This window comes from Rattus norvegicus, chromosome 8 (genome assembly GCF_036323735.1).
Source record: "Rattus norvegicus strain BN/NHsdMcwi chromosome 8, GRCr8, whole genome shotgun sequence".
NCBI classification, from domain to species: Eukaryota; Metazoa; Chordata; class Mammalia; order Rodentia; family Muridae; genus Rattus; species Rattus norvegicus.
The window spans coordinates 108,062,867-108,086,824 of record NC_086026.1 but is presented as its reverse complement, the minus strand read 5'-3'; the positions used below and the strand labels follow the sequence as shown (position 1 = coordinate 108,086,824).

At 44.3% G+C, this 23,958-nt stretch overlaps 1 protein-coding gene across 1 annotated transcript; it reads left to right on the top strand.

The window, feature by feature from the left end:
* Window positions 1-10,186: 10,186 nt before the first annotated feature.
* On the top strand, window positions 10,187-23,357 carry Mrps22 (mitochondrial ribosomal protein S22). The gene is made up of 8 exons (NM_001077530.1): window positions 10,187-10,365; window positions 13,452-13,615; window positions 14,781-14,945; window positions 17,422-17,565; window positions 18,056-18,139; window positions 19,468-19,613; window positions 22,118-22,226; window positions 23,158-23,357. The coding sequence occupies exons 1-8, from the start codon at window positions 10,194-10,196 to the stop codon at window positions 23,251-23,253; spliced, it is 1,080 nt and encodes a 359-aa protein (NP_001070998.1). The 5' UTR covers window positions 10,187-10,193; the 3' UTR covers window positions 23,254-23,357.
* The last annotated feature ends 601 nt before the right edge of the window (window positions 23,358-23,958 follow it).

The window sequence follows — 23,958 nt, the reverse complement described above, 5'->3', positions numbered from 1 at the left end:
AGACTGTGTACCACACTGTGTAGGGGTTGGTCTGGTGCGCTATGTATGAGTTAAAAATACTGGTCCCCAAGATCTGGTTACTCACCCCTATGAGGAAATACGTACATCAGCTTTTGTTGTGTGAACCTTGATCCCCAAATTAACTGGTCAATAAAAGACTAAAGACCTTGAATTGGCAATCGAGAGAGGTAGGCGGGTTTTCAGTTACCTGGCTAGATTGTCGCAGGTAAAGAGGGGAGAAGAGAAGAAAGGACACAGGGAGAGGAGGAAGCAGCCACGAGAGGAGATAGACCCTGAGCAGGAGACCAGGAGAAACAGCAAGTGACAACGCATATATGTCTGAAATGTAAGTTAGAATAGCTTCAAAACCTGCCCAATCTAGGCTTACAGTTTGTAAATAAAACACCTGGACTGTATGTCTCTCTTATACAGGCTAGCTAGAATTTATATTAACTTTTACAACACTAGGTGCAGCTTGAGCATAGGAGACCTCAAAGCCTGCCCCATAGTGACACGCTTCCTCCAACCAGGCCACACCCACTCTAACAAGGCCACACCTCCTAATAGTGCCATTCCCTTTTTTTTTTTTTTTCCTTTGGAGCTGGGGACCGAACCCAGGGCCTTGCCAGGGCCTTGCGCTTGCTAGGCAAGTGCTCTACCGCTGAGCTAAATCCCCAACCAGTGCCATTCCCTTTGAGCCAAGCATTCAAACACATGAGTCTACGGGGCCATTCCTATCCAAACCACCATAGTACATCTATACAGTGGAATATTACTCAACAGTGAACAGGAGAACAATAGGTGCATGTGGCTATTGGGTAAGTCTTAAAATAACTGTGCTAAGTGAAAGAAGCCAGACCAAAAGGAGTATAAATAACAAGGGATCCCTTTTATATAAAACTCTAGACAATGCAAAACAATCTAAGATGAAATTAAGCATTACTTATAAGAGGGATAGGGTTATGTAGAAAGAGGAAGAGATTAATAAGGAGCAGGGGGTGTCCTGAAAATGGCTCAGTTAGCAAAGAGCATCTCACATAAGCACAAGGACCTGAGTTCAAATACCCGCCATTGACATAAAAAGGCAAACACACTGGTGCAGGCCTATAATCCCCAGCCCTGGGGAGGTACCGACAGGAAGGTCTCTGAGACTTGCTGGTAAGTTAGTCTTTCCAATATTGAGCTCAAGTCTCATTGAGAGACTATATCCCAAAGCACAGGCTGGAGAGCAATCGAGGAAGACTCTTGAAGGCAACCTCTGGCCACCACCCATATGCATGCACACCCACATACACAAGAACACATAGACTTTGCCATCCACAGCCTCTAAATATATACAGAGGCACAAGGAGGCTTTTGGGATGGTAGCTATTATGGTCTTTGCTTTGACTATAGCTACAGTTGTATGGGGTATATATATCTCAAAACTTAATAAGTTTTATGCTTTAAATATGTGCAGTTTATTGTATGCTAATTTATCTGAATAATCCTGGTTATAAAAATAATATATCATATTAATATAATATAATTAATATAAAAAGTCTGTCAACTTCACTGAGGAATCATGGATGGTTATGTGTTCTATTCTTTTCTTTCCTGGGCAGATGTATGTTGATTACAGCAAAAAGGGGTTGATTTCTGGCATCGCTGTAAGGCACACCCGTGTAGAAGCAACTCATTGGACAAGGATGTTTCTGAGGACCATTTAATGGATGGGGTTGGCTTACTACAGCAGCCAGAGACATGTGAGTCCTTATCTGGTCATTCGTTTCCCTGGAGTATTATTCAGATAAATTCATTTGATTTGTAGTCCTGGACATTTTAATAAAGCAGGTAGAATAAATGCCACCCATTCAGATGAGAAGGAAAAGAGATGACGGTCACAGTGCTGCTGACTGCGTGCTGCTTGGTGGCACTGACACAGGGGTCTGTAATCCCAGCTCCTGAGGCCATGATGAAGGACAGAGACAGGAGACTCCTTAGAAACTTGTGGCCCAGCTTGCCTGGTGTACACAGCAGCAAATAACAAGAGTATATTTCTAACAAGGCAGACAGTAGGAAATGACACCTGAGGTTGTCGTCCAACCTTGGCATACACGCTATAGAATGCTTGCATCTGTGGTCACACACAAGGGCACGTGCACACATTCACACTTGCACCCACACTCCTGCATTCACTCACACCTCACATACCCACCCCAAATGCCCACATACATGTACAATGCAAGTTCATGAGTATTCCTTGAACATGCACATACGTGTGTACATACCACACAGATACTTAAATATACACACAGGCATTCATTTGGGACACCCCCAAAACAAACATTTTGTCCTGACTCCCCACAGGCAGCAATTAGGGCCAACCTTACCAAGACCTGGCCTTGGAAACCTTCAGAACATGGAAGCCCTAAATCTAAAGTGAAATTATGCACAGATCTCTCTTCTGGGAACTAGATAGAAGTCAAAGCCATCAAAACTGTCTCCCATGAAGGAAATTGCCAATGGGCTTATTAACCTTTAAAAATCCCGGATCTCAGTCCAAAGGACTTCCTGGGTCCAGACAAGATTGAAAAATAGCCGTGTGACAGACCACCCAGTTCTGAGATGTCTGGAATTACTTTCAACCCAGGCCAACACGTCCCTCAGACAAAATGTTCCACATACCAAACCCAACAACAGCCAGCTCTCGGGATCAAAGGGGCCAAGCATCCTCTAGTACAGATTATACCCGTGATGGACGTGACACACATGGGCGGTTGCTCTGCGTCTGAGTCACCTACAGCTGGGTGGCAAGACGGATCCAGCTTCATTGACTTTGACATTTCTTCCCCTGTGCTACGGGACATAGAGTACACCTGTCATCACAGAAAGATGTAGCCTTGGCTTGCAAATGTGGAAATGTATTCCAGTGGATGCTGTCAGAATAGACAGAATGTCCTGTGGAATACTAAAGATAAACAGATAATGCCGGGGGTGTGGGGAGGCAGGAAGTGGTTCCACCAGCCCTAATCTTACAGGCACTCTCCTCTGCTTTGCTCATCCGAGAAGAGGCTGCACCCTTCCTATGTTCTCCTTCTCCCCACAGAAGGAACAGAAATTTCCTACCATGACTGCCAGGGTCTTCGGATAGGAGAGTGGGAGGCTCTCTGGGAGGGCAGCACCTTTCTCATCTATGCCCAGATAGCCCCCTCTCTGCTTCTGAGATTGGCCCTATTTCCTTTCTCTGCCCACTGGATTTCTCTACTGACTCATGACCGAGCACACAGCTGGAAAAGGCTGAAATTTCCCAAGCTCTGTTTACTTCAAGCTTCTACCACATAGTTTCTGTGTCTCTTCATCTAGATTATTGAGAGAAAAATCTTCATGGTTCCTGCTCAGTTGAGTAGGTTAAAAACCATCTTTCTTACTTACCTTACCACCAAAGGTATTTCCTAATCTTCAGAATTTGTGACTGTTGAATGAGAACAGAACATTTGCAGGAGTGTCTAAGTTAAAGGTTTCAAAATGGAGAGATTATTTTCAATTATCAGCATGACTTGAAGGCAATCGTATATATCTGTTGTGGTAAAAATTATTCAAGGTGTTCTCCCCCACCTTACATCATTCAGTTCCCAGATAAAAGACACAAAACCTTTATATTTATAATAGTCTTAAAAGCACCAGAGCTGGGCAGATATCAGTCCTCTACACTATCTTGTCTACTTCCCTATTAAAAATCCCCAGATATAACTTGACACGTTACACCTGGGCTGCTCTTACTCCAATTGACCTTGTCCTCCCCTTCACCTACGCCATGGTATCTTCTTTTCTCTCCTCACCTCCCTGTCCAAGACCATAGCTATTTGTAACCATCCCCTAAAATGACAACATATATATAACTCATAAAATGACCCAAAGGGACTGGGACAGTGGTCTCTTATAATTGCTTCCTGGTGAATTGGGGTGAAGAATTTCTTGGGGAGGGGGAGCTCAAAGGAAATTGAGAACTGGCTAAGTCAGAAGAAAGCTAGTTGCCATCATTTGTTGTCCAGTCTGTGTGCTGAGAAAGTTCAGGCTTAAGTGAAGTCCTGACTGGCTCAGTCTGTAAGTCTGGATGAATTGAAATCATCTGGGGTCAGCTTTCTGTAGCTGTTCCGGAAGCAAGTCTGTTGAGAAATGGCACTGGAGCAGTTCCAGGCAGGATCAGGTGTCCCAACATCCTCAAGGGTGGATCTTGTTAGGGCTGTTACCTTAGTTTTCATTTTCTGAAAGCATCATTTCTTACAAGTAACACATAGCTCTGTACCAACAATGTATGGGATGTGCAAAGTGCACAGCTTAGCCCAAGGAGACTTTCTGCTCTCTATCTGAGCAGGTGAGAGACATGTGGGTGTTTGTTTGTTTGTTTTTGTTTTTAGCTAGTTTGATTATATAACCAAACTGCACTATACCTCTTCATTCATGCTATATGAAAGGATGGCATGCAGTAATAAGTTATGAAAACTCTGTAGCCAACAAGATTTATTGGCATGCAAGCTGATGTTTTGGTTGGAGACATTGGGGGCGGGGGATGGGGTCTCAGCCAGTCTTAGAGCTGTTCCCAAAGACAAGATCACCATATGCAAATTACCTGGTTTGTTTCTTCTTGTCTATAGCCAAGATCTTCAAGGGGTCTCCCTTTGTCATGTCTGGTGTTTCATTTTGCTTTGCTTTGTTTTGTTTTGCTTTGTTTTATCAATTTGGAAGGAACGTGTACTGGCTGGTTTTGTGTGTCAACTTGACACAAGCTGAAGTTACCATGGAGAAAGGAGCCTCAGTCGAGAAAATGCCTCCATGAGATCCAGCTGTAAGGCATTTTCTAGGTAGTGGTGGGGGTGGGAGGACCCAGCCCATTGTGGATGGTTCCCTCCCTGGGCAGGTGGTCCTGGATTCTATCAGTGAGCAAGCTGAGCAAGCCATGGGAAGCAAGTCAGTAAGCAGCATCCCTCCATGGCCTCTACATCAGCTCCTGCTTCCTGACCTGCTTGAGTTCCAGTCCTGACTTCCTTTGGTGATGAACAGCAATGTGGAAGTGTGAGCTGAATAAACCCTTTCCTCCCCAACTTGTTTCTTGGTCATGATGTTTGTGCAGGAATACAAACCCTGACTAAGACAGAACCCATCACTGTTCTATATTTCTTGTGGAAATATAGGTAAAACCTCTCCCCCAGAATAACACATTTTTTTCCATTCTGAGGTTAGGACATATAAAAAATGAACAGGCTGGTTTGGTTAGTTCAGGAGGTGCTCCCCCCGCCCCCAATCCAATACCTCCCAGCAGCTGTAGTTTTTGTTCATTAGTATTCAAATATTTTAGAGTTAATAAAGCACCATGTAATCTATCACTGGGGAGGGGGTGTCTTTGTTACCTCCTTTTGTTTGTTAAGCATTTCTTTAAAAGTACAGTTAGATCTCTCTACAATTGCTTGTCCTGTAGGATTGTGTGGTGTGCTGTAACATGTTTTATACCATAATATGTAAAAAAAAATTTACTTCACTAATTACAGACAATTAGTGCTGGAGCATTGTTGGTCTTATTTTGTGTAGGTATTCCCATAATGGTCATAACTTCCAAAAGAATTGTAACATAACTGCAGAATCAGCCTTCTCAGAAGGTAAAGTAAAGCAGCCGTCCATTGAAATCCCAAATATATGTCTATAATACACATGTTTTAGTTTACTAAACTCTGTAAAATGAAACACATCCATTTGCTACATTTCATTTCTTTGTGTACCCTTAGGGCTCCTTTCTGCAGGTAATGGAGTTTGGTTATAGATAGAACACGTGGGGCATGACTTTACAATCCTCTTGGCTTTTTACCAAGTGATAGAAGATTCCTGTTTCAAATCTTTGCAGTTAACACTGCATTTTTTATGAGATTCTGACTCGTCTAGCCCACTTCCTGTCAATAACTGATCAATTTCATCATTACTGTGTGCTAGCAGGCCTAGTAGACCTGTAAGGGGTCTGTTGTGTTATGTGATATACATATATATATTTTTTTCTATTTCTGAATCCTTGTTGTAGTTGAATAAAGGGTAAAGTAAATTTGGAATCCCCTGTGATTCAGCAGTTTCTGTATGTAAAATGTATGTAAAACAAATCTTTCTGCATATTGAGGGTCAGTCACTATATTAAGATTCTTGAAGATCTAATAACACCATAAGAGCTACATATAACTCTGGTTTTTGAACTGAATTATAAGGACTCTCAACCACCTTACTTATATATATTTTTGACTTACATACTGCCTTTCCCAATTTATTTGTATCAGCATAAAATGTAGAGGCTCCAGAAATTGGCGTCCCTTTTATTGTATGAGAAAGGAGGGACTTGAGGAATGTGGCAGAAGGGAATGCATTGTAGGGAAAGGGAGGGGAGAGAAGAAGGAAGACGGAAGAGGCTACAATAAGAGGAGAGGGACCTTGAACATGTGGCCAGAAGAAACAGCAAGGGACTTTATAGCTGGGGAATGAGTTAGAATAGCTCAAAAATCTGCCTGATCTAGGCTTACAGCCTCTCAATAAGATACCTGGATTGTGTTCTTTTGTATGGGCTAGCTAGGATTATAATTTCATCCCACGTGTTTCCTTCGAGAGGGGCAAAGAGAAATTTTCTGTTGATATGAACTGAAGGGGGAAAGCTGAGGAAGCTGGGGGTAGAAACAGGAGTGATACATCCACAGGTCAAGAATACTTGACTTGTAGTCATGAATAGCTGGGAGGGATGGGGACAGGTTCTCCTGTAAGTCCCCTGAAAGGAGCAGTGACCTACTGATGCTTTGGCTTTGGTTAATGGATACTGACATCGGATTTCTAACAGGTAGAATTTTGATATTTCTGCTATTGTTACCCATCAAATGTGTACTAATCTGTTACAGTGCCACATGCAGTTGATATAACAACTACTGGACTCATTCCCTTTTGCATTAATATACACCTCTTGTCCATTCATAGAGTCCCTGGGTGTGGTAGTTTGAATGAGAATGGCCCACATAGGCTCATATGTTTAAATGCTTGGACCCTAGTTAGAGGAACTGTTTGAGAAGGATTAGGAGGTGTGGCCATGTTAGAAGAGGTGTGTCACTGGTGTTGGGCTATGAATTTTAAAAGCCCATGCCAAGCCCACATATGCTTCTATCTCTCTGCCTGATGCCTTTGGATCAGGATGTGAAGCTCTCAGCTACTACTCCAGCACCATCTCTGTCTGCTTCCTGCTATAAAGATCAAGGACTAATCCCCTAAAACTGTAAGCAAGCCCTCCAATAAAACACTTCCTTTTATAAGAGTTGCCTTGGTCATGGGGTCTCTTCACAGCAATAGAATGGCAACTATGACACCAGGATATAGAAAAAAATAAGCTCTTTGGCCACTCTTATCAATGACCATGGGAAGGAAGAATAGGATCGCTTGCGAGAGAAAAATGCTTGAGGTGAGAGCCTGCTGCATGTGTTCTGTTTTCAGGCCCCCTCTATTAGCACTTGTTACTACGCAGAGTGATGGGGGTGGGGGGAGATCAGGATAGTAGCTCCTGCCTGAATTAAGGTCAAGCCTAGAGGTCAATTCCTCCCCCCATTCAAATTGCAGAGTTCATAACACTGTCACCCTCGATGGCTCGGGAGTTAAGGGAACTCACTGCACAAGCATCAGGACCAAAGTTCAGATTCCAGAACCCATGTAACCAGGTGGACATCTCATGCATGCCTCCCAGTACAGATAGAAGAGGGTGAAGACAGGACGGCCTCTGAGTTTTCCAGACTGTCCACGAAAGCATGAGCCTCAGGTGTGGAGAGAGACCCCGATGTAAAATGAATAGGAGGAGGGTAATAGATCAGGGCACACAGACATCCACACAAACTCACATATACAAATAAGCAAATAATCAAATTCACAAATTATCTTTTAAAACGCAAAACGGAAACACAAGCATGACTTTCCAAAAAAGAAACTTATTTGGGAACAAAGGTCAGGATTAGAAACCAGGGACATACGTGTATAAAACTGGAATGGTCCCTAATACTGTTCGGTGAACACAGAAAAAGTCGTGGGTTTTACTAAGAGAGTCTCAATCACTTTGAATTGAAGGGAGGTGGGTTTTTTGGGGATTGGGGGGGCTTTATTGCTTTAGAAAGCTGGCAAGCGGCAGAAAGGACTATATAAATCCAGTCTAATGGTCATAGCAGCTCTGTTGCTAGTTACTATGTAAAACTATTCTTAAAGCCAGGAGCCTTTGTGAGTGGATTGATTTAATGATACAGTTCTTGCCATAAATGTGCATAGCCAGTGTCTCCTGTGGAGAGGAGATTCCTTTAAGATGGGATAAGATAGGAATGACTCCACTTTGAAAAATGAATTTTCACAATAAGAAACAGGAAAGAAAATAGGTGAGGTTAGGAGTTAAGTCTTTCTATCCAGCAAATTCAAACACACATTTGTTCAACAACTTTCTTTTGCCAGGCCTTGGGCAAAGTGCTTAAACTGCACATTCTATGGAAGGAAAAGACTTGCACTCCCTAGGCACCTGGGAAAGAACATAATGAAATAATCTGCCTGTCCATCCACCATCCACCCACTCATCCATCCATCCATCCATCCATCCATCCATCCATCCATCCATCCACTCATCCATCCACCCACTTACCCATCCATCCATCCACTCATCCATCCACCCACTTACTCATCCATCCATCCATCCATCCACCCACTTACTCATCCATCCATCCATCCATCCATCCATCCATCCATCCATCCACTTCTCCATCCACCCACTCATCCATTCATCCATCCATCCACTCATCCATCCACCCACTTACTCATCCATCCATCCATCCACCCACTTCTCCATCCATCCACTCATCCATCCATCCACCCACTTCTCCATCCGTCCACTCATCCATCCATCCACCCACTTCTTCATCCATCCACTCATCCATCCATCCACTCATCCATCCACCATCCACCCACTTATCCATCCATCCATCCATCCATCCATCCATCCATCCATCCACCCACTTATACATCCATCCACTTATCCATCCATCTATCCATCCATCCATCCACCCACTTCTCCATCCACCCACTCATCCATCCATCCATCCATCCATCCACCCACTCATCCATCCACCCACCCACCCATCCCTCCATCCATTTTTTTCATTCAACAAATGAATGCTCTGCACATAAGCTGCACTAGGTCAGGTAATATTATAATAAAGTTTGCATAGGCATTGCCTTCATTTGGTGAGAAAAATAAGCAGATGATAAGCAAAATGACCAGAAATCATGGAAGGGCCTAAAAAGGAAAGGTATAAGGTGATTGGTTGTTATGGGTTCAGAATGAAGAACATTTGGAGTGTGTATGTAAAGTTTGAAAGAACTGCAAGCAGTTGGATTTAACCCTGCAGGTGGGAGAAAAGGTCTAGGCAGTCAATACAAATTTATTATTTTGAACCATAAAAACAAATACAAAAAAAAAAGAAAGAAAAGGAGCACATAGCAAAAACAAACCAAACCAAACACAACAACCGCCCCCCCCCCCAAAAAAAAAAAAACTGTACACAGAGCGAAAGACTCAAACACATACTTGTGAATAAGTAGTTGGTGGGATGTTGCCTGTGTGCATGAATTGCTGGAACCTGAACTTAGGGCATCACACATGCTGGACAAGTACTCTAGTACTTAGCTATATTCTAAACCCTTATTTTATTTTTTAATGTGTGTACTCGTAACATTTCTCTGACATGTATGTATGTATGTATGTATGTATGTATGTATGTATGTATGTACTATCAATATGTCTTGTATACAACTAAGAAAGCTAAGACTATAAACAAACAAACAATAAGTAAATGGGCTGGTGAGATACCTGTTCAGGTGGTGAAAATACCTGCTACCAAATGAGTTTTACACACACACACACACACACACACACACACACACACACACACACACACACACACACACACACACACACACACACACACACACACTGGGGATATAGCTCATTTCTTACAATGCTTGCCTTGCTTGCACAAAGCCTCGGACTTTATTAGTTTTAAAACGCTTCCGCAGCGTCTTGCCTCCACCCAGACTACATTTCCCAGAATGCTGTACAAAGCCTTGCAAGTCGGAAGTTGATCTATCGATTCCGGCGCAAAGGGCGTCAGGCAATCATGGCTGCAGTCAGATCTCCGTTGTCTCTGTGGAGGTTCCAGTTGAGCACTCGGCGAGCACGGCGGGTCTGTACTCGGGTCGCAGCCCAGCGCCACTCCAATGCTCTGCTCGCGACGTGGTCCCAGCCCTTTGAAGTGGGGCAGCCTCGCCGCCCTTTCAGCTCCGAGGCAGGTGAGTGACCGCTAGAACTCTGTTGAGAGACTGGGAAACTTAAGAACTTACTCTTAACTAGTGGAAACTGCGCGGCAGGTTGTCAGACAGCGTCGGCTTCTGTCTGTCCTTGCAGAGCTTATCTAAGCCCTCTTTTATTCATTCATTCACTCAGCCACTAGTGCTTGCGCTCCGCTCTTTGCCAAGCACTACACTACACTAGCTTGGGGCATGCTGTAAGGTTGACCCGGGCTCTTTTACCCCAGTGGCGATTGACAGAGCACCAGGATCCGGGTTGCGTCGGGCGGCGGACCTAGGAGCATTTCAAACTGGGTTGGTCGGACAGGGATGAGCTCCAGGGAAAATACAGTCAAAGCTACCACCAGGCTAACTATGCTAAGGTGAAAATAAGCATTCTGAACAAGGGGAGATCATGACCAGACGTACAGAGAAGAAACTGAACGCTGGTATTTTGGGGAACCTATTTTGGAGTTAGGATCAATGATGTCTCTTAAGTACGTTTCCAGGCGTACGTAGTTGAGTAGAGAATATTAGTGGTAGAAACATTGTTTATGTGTTTGATTTTTGAGTTTGGATGTATGACTAGGTAAAAATGAAAATTAAAAATGAGAAGGGAGGCGGAATTATATTGTTTTGTATAGAATTTGAGATGTCTTTGTTATTCCGAGTCCAATATGTAGCTAGATTGAAATTGAAGAGCATCAAGAGTGAAAACGATCGCTAAAGTTGCGCAGGTGGGTGAGATTGTCCTAAGTGTGTGTAGTGCCGAACATTTATTGTTACTGGAGCTCGTGGGTGACCATGAGCATGAAAACAGGATTTTGGTCTTCAAAAATGTTCTGGCTAGTTTTGTGTCAACTTGACACAAGCTAGAGTAACCTGAATGGAGAGAAACACTTCCATAAGATCCAGCTGGAGGACATTTTCTTAATTTGGGCTGGGAGTCCTGGATTCTATAAGAAAAAGCCGGTAAGCAGCAGCTCTCCTTGGCCTCAGCATCAACTTCTGCCTCCGGGCAATTTGTTTTTTGTGTCCTGACTTCCTTCGATGATAGACTACGATGTGGAAGTGTAAGCTAAACCCTCTCCTCCCGAGCTTGCTTATGGCCTTGATGATTCATTGCAGTAATAGAAACCCTAACTAGGACAGAGACTACATCTCTAAGTGGGGGACACAGCCAAACCATGCGAGTTTTAAACGTGATAGTCATTTTGATTGCGATTTTTAAGCCAATTACTCTCGAGGAGTCTCGTTGTAGGAATGGTTTGTAGCGAGGTCAGAAAAGAGTCAGGCAAGCCAAGGTAAGGAGTAAGGATGGCCTCGGCTAGAGGAATGGCAGTGGGAAATAGATCTAAAAAGAGACGGTTAGCTAAAGTGTTATATTCAGTGTGCTTTTTTGTAGAACTGGGACGATTGCAATATGACTTCATAGGGTTGTTGTGAGAACTGAATATTCTGACCATGGCACATAAGCTCTACACAGTAAATATCATCTGTGTGTTCATAATGGTCATTCCTGTCATTTTAACTGCTTTTTTTTTGGTGTGGTGGGTATGAGAGAAATCAGGAGTAATTTTAAGTTTCTGGGCTGAGTGACCCGATGGACCTTGCTGTGATAGAGACTAGATTCTAGGACGGCAGATACGAGACAAGAGAAGGTTGCAGGGGGGTGTTATGGTTTGGTAGTATTGGGTTATAGATGAGATGCCCACTGGGAAGTGGGTGTAAATGATCTTGGGCAGAGATTGGGATTTTAGAGTCTCTGGCAGATGGATGTAATTAAACCCATAGAAAGCTAGAAAAGTACCCAGTGGGACGATGAATAGGGAAAGAAGGAAATAGGCCAGGAACCTGCAAGGCACTGTATCTATAGGACTAAGGGCTAAGAGGAACGCAGGAATAGATGGCCTTTCACTTTTCATGGAAAAATGTTTACTTAACATTGGAAAATATTAATGAACTATCTTTAATATAAATATTAGCAGTAAACTAATCCAGTGGCTGTATTTCTTTACCTTATGCTAATCTCCAGTATCCACACAAAGAAACCAAAATTTATTTAAAACTGCACCTGAATAACCAGGCAGTTAAATGATCTACCTTAATCTTCTATGCTAATCTGGCTTCCTCCTAGCCCTATCCCATGATAATTGCATATTATTATTGACCTGGCTCTTTGGGTGTCATGTGCGTTTCTGTGATCTCTGTCTCTGGATCCCTTCTTTGTGGTGCCAAGTCCTCCATCCTCCTTGCTGATCTGAATCTTGCTTTCTTCCTCTCTCCTTCCTTGGGCTGTTGGAAGTCCCATGTCCTACCCTATCCTCTCTTCTGCCCAGCCATTGGGTGATCAGCATTTATTGACAAGGCACAGAATAAGTGGTAAGAACTGTTTATACAAACCTGAGACAGGAATCAATGCTGTGTCCAGACTGAAACAAGGTATGAGGGCAGGGAGATCAGTGTAACAGGGTAAACTTTACACAGTGGGCAGACATTATGCCTACAGGAGAGAGAACAAGGAGGGAGTCAAAGGAAGAGGGGAATTGTGTGAATCAGAGCTGGGCTCAGATGGGAGGTGATTGGGGTTCTAGACCCAGTGAACCCTGGTCAAACCACTGTTCCTAATAGCTAGTTTTCTGTGGATTAGCATTGGCACCCTCATTGGTAAAGTTGGGAGGTAGGAGCTGTTTTGTGGGTGTGCTGCGTCTGGCTTCTAGGAAGCCAATCTGAGGGTCAGAGTGTAGCTTTCTAGTAGAGTACTGCATGCCAGGTCCTCCGCTCCGTTTCCAGCACCTCCAAAATACCAAAAAGAGGAGACACGTCAGTGCCAGGTGACAGTGGTTGTCAGCTTTGGTTTTCATGGTGCTCACAGTAGTAGACTGTCTTGTCGTCTTGGCAGGCAGCGCATGTCATGGTGAGTGTTCAGGACATTTTAAGTGCTGAATGAATTAGAGGATTCCTTAGATGTTAGCATCATGTAGTTTTGGAGCATATTCTGTACAGACGGTTTTTATTGTTAACTTTCCCACTTAGAGGTCTCCGCCTGCCATTGTGGGCAGCTTCTTATTACTGAAATCATTTTATAGAATCTGGTAGCTCAGAAGTCAAGAAACCTACTTTTATGGATGAGGAGGTCCAGAGCATCCTCACCAAGATGACAGGCCTGGACTTGCAGAAGACTTTCAAGCCTGCTGTACAACCACTGAAGCCACCAACCTACAAGTTAATGACCCAGGCACAGCTGGAGGAGGTATGTCCGCTCGAGTATAAGACTTAGAGTCCACCGTAGATCTCAGTGCTGTTCCTCCATAGGCATGGGTGAGGGGCGAAGGAGGCATAGAGCTGAGGAGAGACATGTGAGTAGGCAGGCAGAGAGGAGCAGAGGTGTGGCCGTAGTTGAGCATATTGGGGTAAAGTCTAGGTGTCTACCCTGAACCTTCTCGCTGCCCCAAACCAGCCTTCTCATGTTTCATCCTGCCTGCTCCAGCTCCCTTCCTGGAAAAATGTCTGCCCTTTCCCCTCAGCAGCCGTGGAGCTGAAAGTTTGCTGAAATTAGAAATCTTCTGAGCAGCACCCTCTTCAGGTAGCAGAGGAGTGCTACTGTATACTCCTGTGTGGAGTATACTCTGCTGCGTGAGTGTATGAGGCATCGACACGCTTCTTTCCGAGTCAGTATCCAGCAGCATCACTGTAAACACTGTGGCACAAAGCACAGTCCCGGCCTGAGAGTGGAGGCTTTGGAGCTCAGTTCTGTCACCCAGTCTGAGAGTGGAGGCTTTGGAGCTCAGTTCCGTCACCCATGCAGCAGCTCCTAGTGCTGTCCCCTGTGTAACTCTTGCTTTCCATCAGATGGAGAGGATAATAGCAAGTCTTGTAGTTTTGGGGCATTGAGGGAACCCAGTACACTTGGTTTCCTCCGTTTTACATGTATGGGTGTTTTTCTTGCATGTATGTATGTGTACCATGTACATGCCTGGTACCCATGGAAGTCAGAAGAGGGCACAGCACCCCTGAAACTGGGGTTATATGTGGTTGTGAGCCACCATGTAGATGCTGGGAACCAAACCCAGGACCCTTGCGTGAGCAGCCAGTGCCCTTCACAGCCGCGCCATCACCTCGGTGCCTGTCCGGTGCATGGCAAGCACAACAGATGCAGGCTTTGCTGCAAGAGTCTCCCGCAGCTCAGCTCTGGCTGCGGCATTCCGGTGCTGCTTGGATAGGTAAGCGGGCAGCCGGTGATCTTCTCACACCACAGCAAAGACCAGGCCCTCAGTCCAGGTTTGGCTTTCACTCACGGGTTCATGGCTGCAACTTCTTTTCGTTGTAGTTAGCAGCATTTTTGATGAGTATCTGCTTTTATCAAATGTCGCTTTGGGACATTATGGTTTTTCTTAAGAGATATTTTATTTCTTTAGGCTACGAGACTGGCAGTTGAGGCAGCTAAAATACGATTAAAGATGCCACCAGTTCTGGAAGAACGAAAGCCAATAAATGATGTGTTAGCCGAGGATAAGATCTTGGAAGGAACAGAAACAAACAAATATGTGTTTACTGACATATCGTATAACATACCACACCGGGTGAGTATATACCAGATTACAGGATAATCTTTGAAATACCACATGGAGATGGGTCTGAGGGGTGATGTGACTCCCCTCTCCCCCCTCTCTGAAGCTTCCAAAGCAAGCTTTGCCTCTAAAGAAGCAAGAACTGCAAGCAGGTCCATGTCATGTTGTTAGATACTGTGGACTTAGTGCGTGTCACGCTGATACCAGAAACATGTTGTTCTGGCTGGTTTTACTGTTAACTCAACAAAGCTAGCATCATTGTGCTTTCATTTTGGAAGATGGGGCCTAAATTGAGAAAATGTCCCCACCACATTGGCCTGTGGGCAATTGTGTGCTGCCTTTTTCTGTTTGATGATTGATGTGAGAAGATCCAGCTCACCAGGGGTGGTGCCGTCCCTGGCTGGTGGTGCTGGGTGCTGTAAGAAAGCAGGCTGAGAAGCCACGGGGAGCAAACCCATAAGGAGCCTCCCCTATGGCCTCTGCTTCATTGTCCGCCTCCAGGCTCCACCCTGACTTCTCCCAGTGATGGATTGTGTGTGACTTGAGAGTTGTGGGATGAAGTAAACGGTTTCCTCCCCAGGTTGTATTGGTCATATGTTTTTATCACAGCAGTAGAAACCCTAAGACACTTGTGCTGAGACACAGGAGGCAAGTGTAGCCAGGCAGACGGCACAGACAGCAGTGTCAGAAAGAAAGAGACATTCAGTTTACCTAGGCTAGACTGGCTTCCTTAGTTGGCCCTTCTGGAGAAGATCGAGGGTTCTCTCTCTCTCTCTCTCTCTCTCTCTCTCTCTCTCTCTCTCTGTGTGAGTGTGTGTGTGTGTGTGTGTGTGTGTGTGTGTGTCTGTCTGTCAGTCATCCTATCCTTTTCCTTTGAGACTGTTCTTTAACAGAGTCAAACATGTCTATCAGGCATTTCAGTCATTGTCAGCCTCTAGTCTCTCTCACTTCTGTTTGGAATCCTTCTCCACCCCGAAGTCCCTACTGTTTTCTTGTCTTTCTAGCTCACTGGGGTTCTTGCATGAGCATAGTGAGGCTACTTACTGAAGCCTGGGCAATTTTATCAGTGTCCACAACCCCTAAGAAAGTGACCCCTCTTCCCTAACAACCATACTGCCAATAGATACTAGTTCTCATGACACCTTGACGTAAGCTGAAGTCATCCGAGAGGAGGGAACCTCAGTTGAGAACATGCCTCCCTAAGATCCAGCTGTAGAACATTTTCTTAGTGGTTGATGGGGGGGAGGGCCCCACCCATTGTGGGTGGGGCTATCCCTGAGGTGGTCCTGGTTTCTATAGAAAAGCAGGCTAAACAAGCCATGATGACCAAGGCAGAAAGCAGCACCCTCCATTGCCTGCACACCAACTTCTACCTCCAGGTTCCTGTCTTGTGAGAGTTCCAGTCCTCACTTCCTTTGAGAGGAACTGTGATGTGGAAGTGTAGGCAAGGCAAACACTTCTCCCCAGCTTGCTTTTGGTCATGGTGTTTCCCTAACTAAGAATGATGCCCAGGGAGGGGTGGAGCCTTTTGTGCCCCTCCTGGTCCATGATGACGTGTTCGCTGGCCTGGTCTTACATCTGTGCAGGTCTCATGCAGGCAGTCAGCGTTGTAGGGAGTTCATGAGTGCAGCAGCCATGCCGTGTCCTTACAGCAGTATTTGACAGCACAGCCACCCTCTCCATCTCCTGCTCTTACATGCCTTCTGCCCTTCTTCAGGCCTGACCCAAGCCCTGGAGGGCTGTGGTATAGATGTCCCGTTTAGACTTGAGCAAGGTGGAGTGGTATCTTATTCCGTCTGTCTGTCTGTCTTTCTTTTTATATGCTGTTTGTTTGTTTTTCGAAACAAGATCTTAGTATATAGTCCTAGCTGTCCTGGAACTCACTCTGTAGACCAGGCTGCCCTTGAGCTCAAAGATCTATCTGCACGTTTCTCAAGTGCTGAGATCAATAATGTAAGAAACCCAAACTTCCCAATGGATTTGTCACTTTTTAGTAGAACCATCAGAAGTTTCATGGGTAGTTTTCAGACATTACTGCTTCCACTGTAGTTTCCTTGATTACCAGTTTAAAAGAGCAGCGTGTCATCTGAAACCAGCAGCTTTTTACTTGAACCATTTACGTGACGAACAGGAGTGATTTGTAGTTGGGCCCTCAGAACGCATTAAAATGCCGATGAGCACTGAGGTTAGAAAAGTGGCCCCTCCTCGCTCAGTCATCGCAGTTGTGGTTATAAGTCAGGATTTCAGGATTTCAGCTGTCCTTATCTGTGCCAACTTGTCACACTGCGTGCAGTCCAGGACCCAAGCTCATGGAAGGGTGCTGCCCACATTAGGGTGGGGCTGCCTGTCTCAGCATAATCTAGATAATGCCTCTCTCACATTGTCTCTAAGGTGATTGTAGATCCTGCCACGTTCATAGTGTTTGCTATCGCAAGAGCTAAACGGAAGTCTTCACAACTTATCCATCTCTGGCTGCTTTCTGTTTCAGGAACGTTTTATTGTTGTTAGAGAACCAAGTGGCACACTACGCAAAGCTTCATGGGAAGAACGGGACAGGGTGATACAAATTTATTTCCCGAAAGAAGGTCGTAGAGTTTTGCCACCAGTAATTTTCAAAGATGAGAACCTTAAGGTACAGTGAGTTCCATTTCTGTGATGATCATCTGTTGAAGCAGTCAGCTGTGGTGCTGCTGGTAGTTTCACAAAGGTAAAGACAGACACTAATGCAGCAGTGACTTGGTGAGGGAGGGCTCTCACACAGTGAGTTTAGTTGGGGTTTGAATCCAGGTGTGGCAGTCACAGAACCTGTGCCATTTCTGTATGCTTTTTAAAATTGTATTTATTTTGTTTTTTCCTTTTTTGTTGTTTTGTTTGAGTCAGGGTCTGTGTAGCTTTGGCTGACCTGGAACTGTGTAGACCAGACTGGCATTGAACTCACAAAAATCCGCCTGCCTCTTTCAACCCAAATGCTGGGATTAAAGGCCTCACCACCACATGCAGCTCCCTATGTGCTCTTGGTAGGCACACAGGTGGCTTGTGTACTGGGCAGGCCTGCCAGGGTGTCAGGGCAGATGGAAACTCCCACGGTCTCAGCTGATTCCCATTTTGCTATGTGGTTTTAGACCATGTACAGCCAAGACCGGCATGCTGATGTCCTCAATCTCTGTGTTGCCCAGTTTGAGCCAGATTCCACTGAGTATATCAAGGTGAGTGTACTTAAAATAACTCCCAAAGTGTGATTTAAATATGGTGGTGCAAAAGGTTTTTAATGTAACCCTCGAATTCCACTACAGGCTTTGATGCAGCTATAGGAAAGGGAATTACCTTGAAATCTGTTGAGTGTAGATACATGTGTTATGTGTTCAGCACCTCTAAGAGGGAGGGAAGCTGGGCTTGTAGAGTGAACTGGCTTGTTAGTTCCACTAACAGATGATGACAAAGCCTTTCTTTCTCCTTTCTACTCCCCTTATAGGAACAGTTACCCATTAGAATTGTCCAAGTGCACTGAGTGTCTTATAGCTTAGTAAGAATATGTTTGGAGAGCCTGGTTTCATGGGCAGTTTTATTGCGGGTAGCATAGCTGATGCCAGGAACCAGGACTGAGTGGGTGTCGAGGCCCGTGCTCCAGCAGTGATATATAGGAAAAGACAGTGTGCAGACACTTGTCATCTCTAGCCTAAAATGTTAGGTGTTAACAGTACTCTCAGAAAAGGCTTCCTAGGTGTCTTGAAAGGGGTTCCAGAAGTGCAAGGAACAGTGTGAGAGAGGGGAGTTTGGTGAGTAGAGGTATTTGAAAGGACAAAGCAGAAGGTAGAAAATAACCAAGTAAGCTTGAAAGGTGTGTTTGTATATACAGTGCCTATGCAGGGGGATGGATGGTTCAAGGTGGATGGGCCGTATCAAATGTGACCCAGTACTAGGTGAGGAACTCTCTTCATCTTTAAAACGGCATCAGTTTTAAAGCCTTTTGGACGGGCTGGGGAGAGGCTCAGTGGGTAAAGTGCTGCTGCTGAGAGTCCCAGCACCCGTAAAAGCCAGGGGAGTTGGCACATATCTGCGACTCCAGTGTTGGAGGGCAAGGACGAGGGGATCCCGGTGATCTTGAGCTCTGTACTCAAAGGACGGTACACACAGGCTGATACATTCTGTAGTAGGGAAGGCATAGATACGCTGTTCTAGACAAGTGCTCAGTTCTATGCTTGGGTCCTTCAGGTAGTCTTTGTTTGACACAGGGTCACGTGGGCCTGGACCTTTGCTTAGCTGGCTAGGCAAGATGACCAGTGAACTTGCAGGGACCCATTTTGCCATCATTGGGAATATGTGCCTACCACATATAGTTTAATGTGGGTTCTGAGGATCACTCGGGTCCTGTGCTTTTGAGCGATGCAAGTGCATTACTGAGTTGAGCTAGGCTAGAGAGACAGCTTGCAGGTAGACCTGGTTATACTCTGACTTGTGGCAGCATTCCTGCTACTTGGTATGAACCATGTGATGCCACCCACTTCTCATGTTTCTGTGCATTTTATGTTAATAGGTTCATCACCAGACCTACGAAGATATAGACAGACATGGAAAATATGAGATTTTACGTTCAACAAGACACTTTGGTGGAATGGCTTGGTATTTGGTAAATAACAAAAAGATCGATGGTTTGCTCATCGATCAGATCCAGAGAGACTTGTAAGTATGAGTGACCTGAATAATTAGTCATTTACTGCCCAACAGTAAGTCAGTATTTTTGCAATGGCAGTGTATTCTCCAGTGATAGGTTTTCACTGATTTCCATTGGATTTGCTTCTCTAGCATAGTTCTTCTAGTCTTTGCTTTTGTGACATAATCAGAAAATATGTATGACTGCATCTTAAGAGCAGACTGAGATTGTTTTTTCACCCTTACTTTCCAGTGTTCCTGGGTATTGGTGGGTTTTCTAGGCACTCAAGGCTATTACATGGCAATTGTAAAGTAAATGTAAGATCTGGTGGGCACCTATTTTCTAGCAGAACTACTCTACCTGTAGGACTTCCCCGTTGACATGTTTAGCTTATGGAATTAACTTTTTTTGATGGCCCTTGGTTTTTCGAAAAGCTTCTAAGGTTTCAGTAAACTTATTTTCAAAGTGGTGTGAAAGAATGTATTTTTGGCATCAGGTTGATGTTGCTCCCAAGTTGCTAGCTGAACATAACAAACATTACTCATACTGTGCTGTGAAGGTTTTACATCTTTACAAATTAAAGTCTGCCTGGGAATGGTGATGCCTGGGGGCTGAAATGGGAGGAGCTTTTGAGTTTCAGGCCAGCCTGGTCTACTTAGTTAGGCCCTGTCTAAAAACAAAAAAGGGATAGTTGGTGTCTTTAGTTAAGGAAGTTTGTTGATGCTGTTGTTTATTAAAATTACCATTTTGTAAAAAAAGACTAATATATTGCACCGTTAATAGACTACTGTATAGTATAACTACACTAGTAAACTTAAAATTCATGACTTGTTTATTGCTGTGGTTATGGACAGAACTCAGTATTTCTGAGGTATGCATGTAGTTAACTTTCCCTGAAGCCCTTGGTGGACTAATAGATTGAGTAAGAAGAGGTGTCAGTAGTCATCCCATCCTCAAACCATGGAAGTGTCTTACTTGCCATTTGAATGTCGCACTCAACGCTTACACTCCTCTAAGATGCAGCGTTGCTGTCCATAGGACAGCTTTCCTAGTGCTAATTCCTGGGTAGCCTGCTTCACCAGCACGTAGTGTGATTCAGTTCATCCGGTGGCCTACCTGGGGGTGGTCAGAAATGCTGTGCCTTTTTGTATTATGTGACCTATAAACTGTCTCCTCAAACTCCTCAAATGCAGACAATGATGCACTTAGTATAAGGATAGAATATCTGGATACTGAAGCTATGGTGTGTGGTAATAATATGTGGTACTCTCCTTATTCTGTAAAAGTTAACTTCTGAAATGGTTCGTGCTTGCCAGGAAGAGCTTTTAACTTCCTAACAGTCCTGGACTGTGAACAACTGCACAGCCTATGTTGGATGGAAGAGGATGTATTCTCTACTAAAAAGAGAACAAGTGATTAGTCCAGAATTAGGATTCTGCAGACTTATTTCACTCCTTTGTTTTTGAAAGTAATAATTTGCTCCAATTTTAAGTGTAGAGTGGTTGTTAAGCTACATTTAAATCGAGGCAGATACCAGCATTAGCTTCAGCATAAGCCTTAAACATAACTCCGAAGTGTGGAAACCCATAGAGCCAGTATGCCCAAGTTTTAAAGGGAATTATTTTCATTTTGTATTAGGAAGAGATGTTTTATTGCTGCCTGTATTAGCTGTTAGAGATTACAGCTAACAGACAGTAAGCTAACAGAGATTAAGCAGGACAGACAGGTAATGGCCATTTCAACTTGTTGCCCCAGAAAAGCTTGTAGTTTGGGCAGCTGATTCCTTTTCCTAGAGCATTTCACTAGGTCACTGTGGCTTCAGGCATGTCTGCACTCCCACCATCTCCTGGCCCAGCCATTTAGAAAGTGGGTTAGTCAGAGACAACTTTGGCCCAGCACTGAATTATGGTTTCCTCACCTTTATCTCCTCAACTGGAAGCCAGAAGCTAAGTGTAAGCCTCAAAATGTCCTCATCGCTCAGCTTTGAGCGAAAAGTGGTTAGAAGGTGTGGACTGTGTGGGAAGATTGTTTTGGGGACAGCTAAGAGTTTTCATTTCCATAGAAATTAAGAAGTACAAAGCAGAATTTGTGTCCTGAGTTGTATCAACCTACTTCATGTTGACCAAGTTGCCTGGTCTGGAAATCCTTGCCACTAGGAATTGTTTTTATGGAAAGGGATGTTCCGTCTCCCAAAGAACACAGCCATATTTTCATAAAGAGGGCACTTCCTGTATGGCCTCTTGTCTTACCTGCCTCATAGGGTGGAAGACAAGAGGGCAACCTTGTAGGCTTGGTTCTCTCCACCTCCATGTGGGCTCCAGGATAGGACTCAGGTCATCAGGCTTGTGCACCAAGTGCTTTTTACTTGCTAAGCCACCCCTCTGCCCTTCAGATGCTTTGGAACTACAGAACCACCTTCTCCCTCACCAGAGATAAGTCTGAAATGTAATTCAGCTTAGAAGTGGCAAACATTTTCACAGGGTTGTGTAACCAATGCAAAGCCCTTGGTAATGCTGGGTGTTTTCACTCTCAGGGTTGATGATGCCACCAGCCTGGTCCAGCTGTACCACATGCTCCATCCAGAAGGCCAGTCAGCCCAAGAGGCCAAAGAGCAGGCTGCTGAGGGAGTCAACTTAATTAAGGTAGCATCCTTTGGTCGGTCTTGTGGTGATGACTGAGTTAGGAAAAATCCAGACGTGGGTCATATTTAATGATACATGTGAATATGAAAACATTAATGTGAATGTAAACTCCATTGTTCCTGTTACATGAACTGGGGGCATGTGGGGAATTGTGTGGTACTCAAGATGCTGTAGTAGGCAAGCTGGCAGCTGTAGTTCAGAGGTTCAGACAGTGGGAAGGAGGTGGTCAAGTTCCCACAGGTCCGAACAGCCTCCCACATTCATCAGGGACAAGCGGGTGTCAGGAAACCTTGGTTCTATGACCATTTTGGAACTGCACACAACTCAAGCCATGGGCTCCCCAGACACATCCTCAATGCGAAGTTAATACAGTATTTTCACATGGGAGGCAAGGTCACTGAAATTTCCTCTATCAGTTCCTAAGGACAGAAGTGATGGGTGATACCTCTAAAGGGAGCACAAACTGGTACTCACCATGACTTTCTGTGCTAAGCCAGGCAGAGCAGTAGTATGCTTTTGAAGATTGTGTGTGTGTGTGTGTGTGTGTGTGTGTGTGAGAGAGAGAGAGAGAGAGAGAGAGAGAGAGAGAGAAAAGTAAGCTTGCTAGCTTTCATTCTCTCTGGTTTCTCTATAATGGTTTTCATTTTGATGTAGCAGGAGGTACAATGTCAGGGTCTTAATCTTTGCTGATAGTTTAATAATTATAGAGATGAAAGCCATTCTAAGTTTAGAATTACTATTGCTGCAGCTTTTGGATAAAGTGCTTCTGTCCATATATACTCATCTATTCAGGGAGATTATTGTGACACTGAAGACCTTTTTGGAAACTGTGTCCCAACTGCAAAAGTGTTAATGACATCTTAAAACTGACTTTATACACTTAGTAGCCTATTGCTCTCACATTCTAGAATTTGTTTTTCTATTTCCATAGGTCTTTGCAAAAACAGAAGCACAGAGAGGAGCATATATAGAATTAGCACTTCAAACTTATCAAGAAATAGTCATCAGCCATTCTGCAACATCCTGAGAACAAGAATTCAAAATGCGTTTCATGTTAATGCCCTTCCATTTTGGTAATACTGAGCTGAACATTTAAAAATCTTGGAATTAAAAGGTATTTACTAACTTAAAGTTTTCTGTAATTTGTTTTCTGCTTTTTTAAATTCTCAAGTATGTTATCCTACTCAGTTTCTAGGTGACATGGGGATGACTGACATTTATATGTGAGTGCCTGAGTATGAATTCCTCTTTTTATATCAGTGCACATAAAAAACAAAAACAAAACCGACTGCCACAATACCGGAAGAGGCTGTGATGGTTTGTATATGCTTGGCCCAAGGAGTGGCCCTCTTAGTAGGTGTGGCCTTGTTGGAGTAGGTGTGTCACTGTGGGTGTGGGCTTAAGACCCTCACCCTAGCTGCCTGGAAGTCAGTCCTCCACTAGCAGCCTTCAGATGAAGATGGACTGAGCCTCTGAACCAGTGAGCCAGCCCAATTAAATGCTGTCCTTTATAAGACTTGCCTCGGTCACGGTGTCTGTTCACAGCAGTAAAAGCCTAACTAACACAGAGACCAACAGGTTACGTTGAGAGCCCAGCTAGATAATCAGGACAGGTGCTCAGTAGCCAAGCCATGACACAAGGTCAGAACAAGGCTTTGAAAAATGCCCTTAGTTATTCAAGCAAAGGGTGAAGCTGATCCTGGGTGAGGTGTTTTGGCTCAGCCATCTAAAG

What these genes read in the sequence shown, in the direction of transcription:
- Mrps22 (NM_001077530.1), top strand. Translation starts at nt 10,194, where the DNA reads ATGGCTGCAGTCAGATCTCCGTTGTCTCTGTGGAGGTTCCAGTTGAGC. An exon ending in GATCAGATCCAGAGAGACTT is followed by an intron (nt 19,614 to 22,117) that starts GTAAGTATGAGT and finishes TTTCACTCTCAG; the next exon opens with GGTTGATGATGCCACCAGCC. An exon ending in AGGGAGTCAACTTAATTAAG is followed by an intron (nt 22,227 to 23,157) that starts GTAGCATCCTTT and finishes CTATTTCCATAG; the next exon opens with GTCTTTGCAAAAACAGAAGC.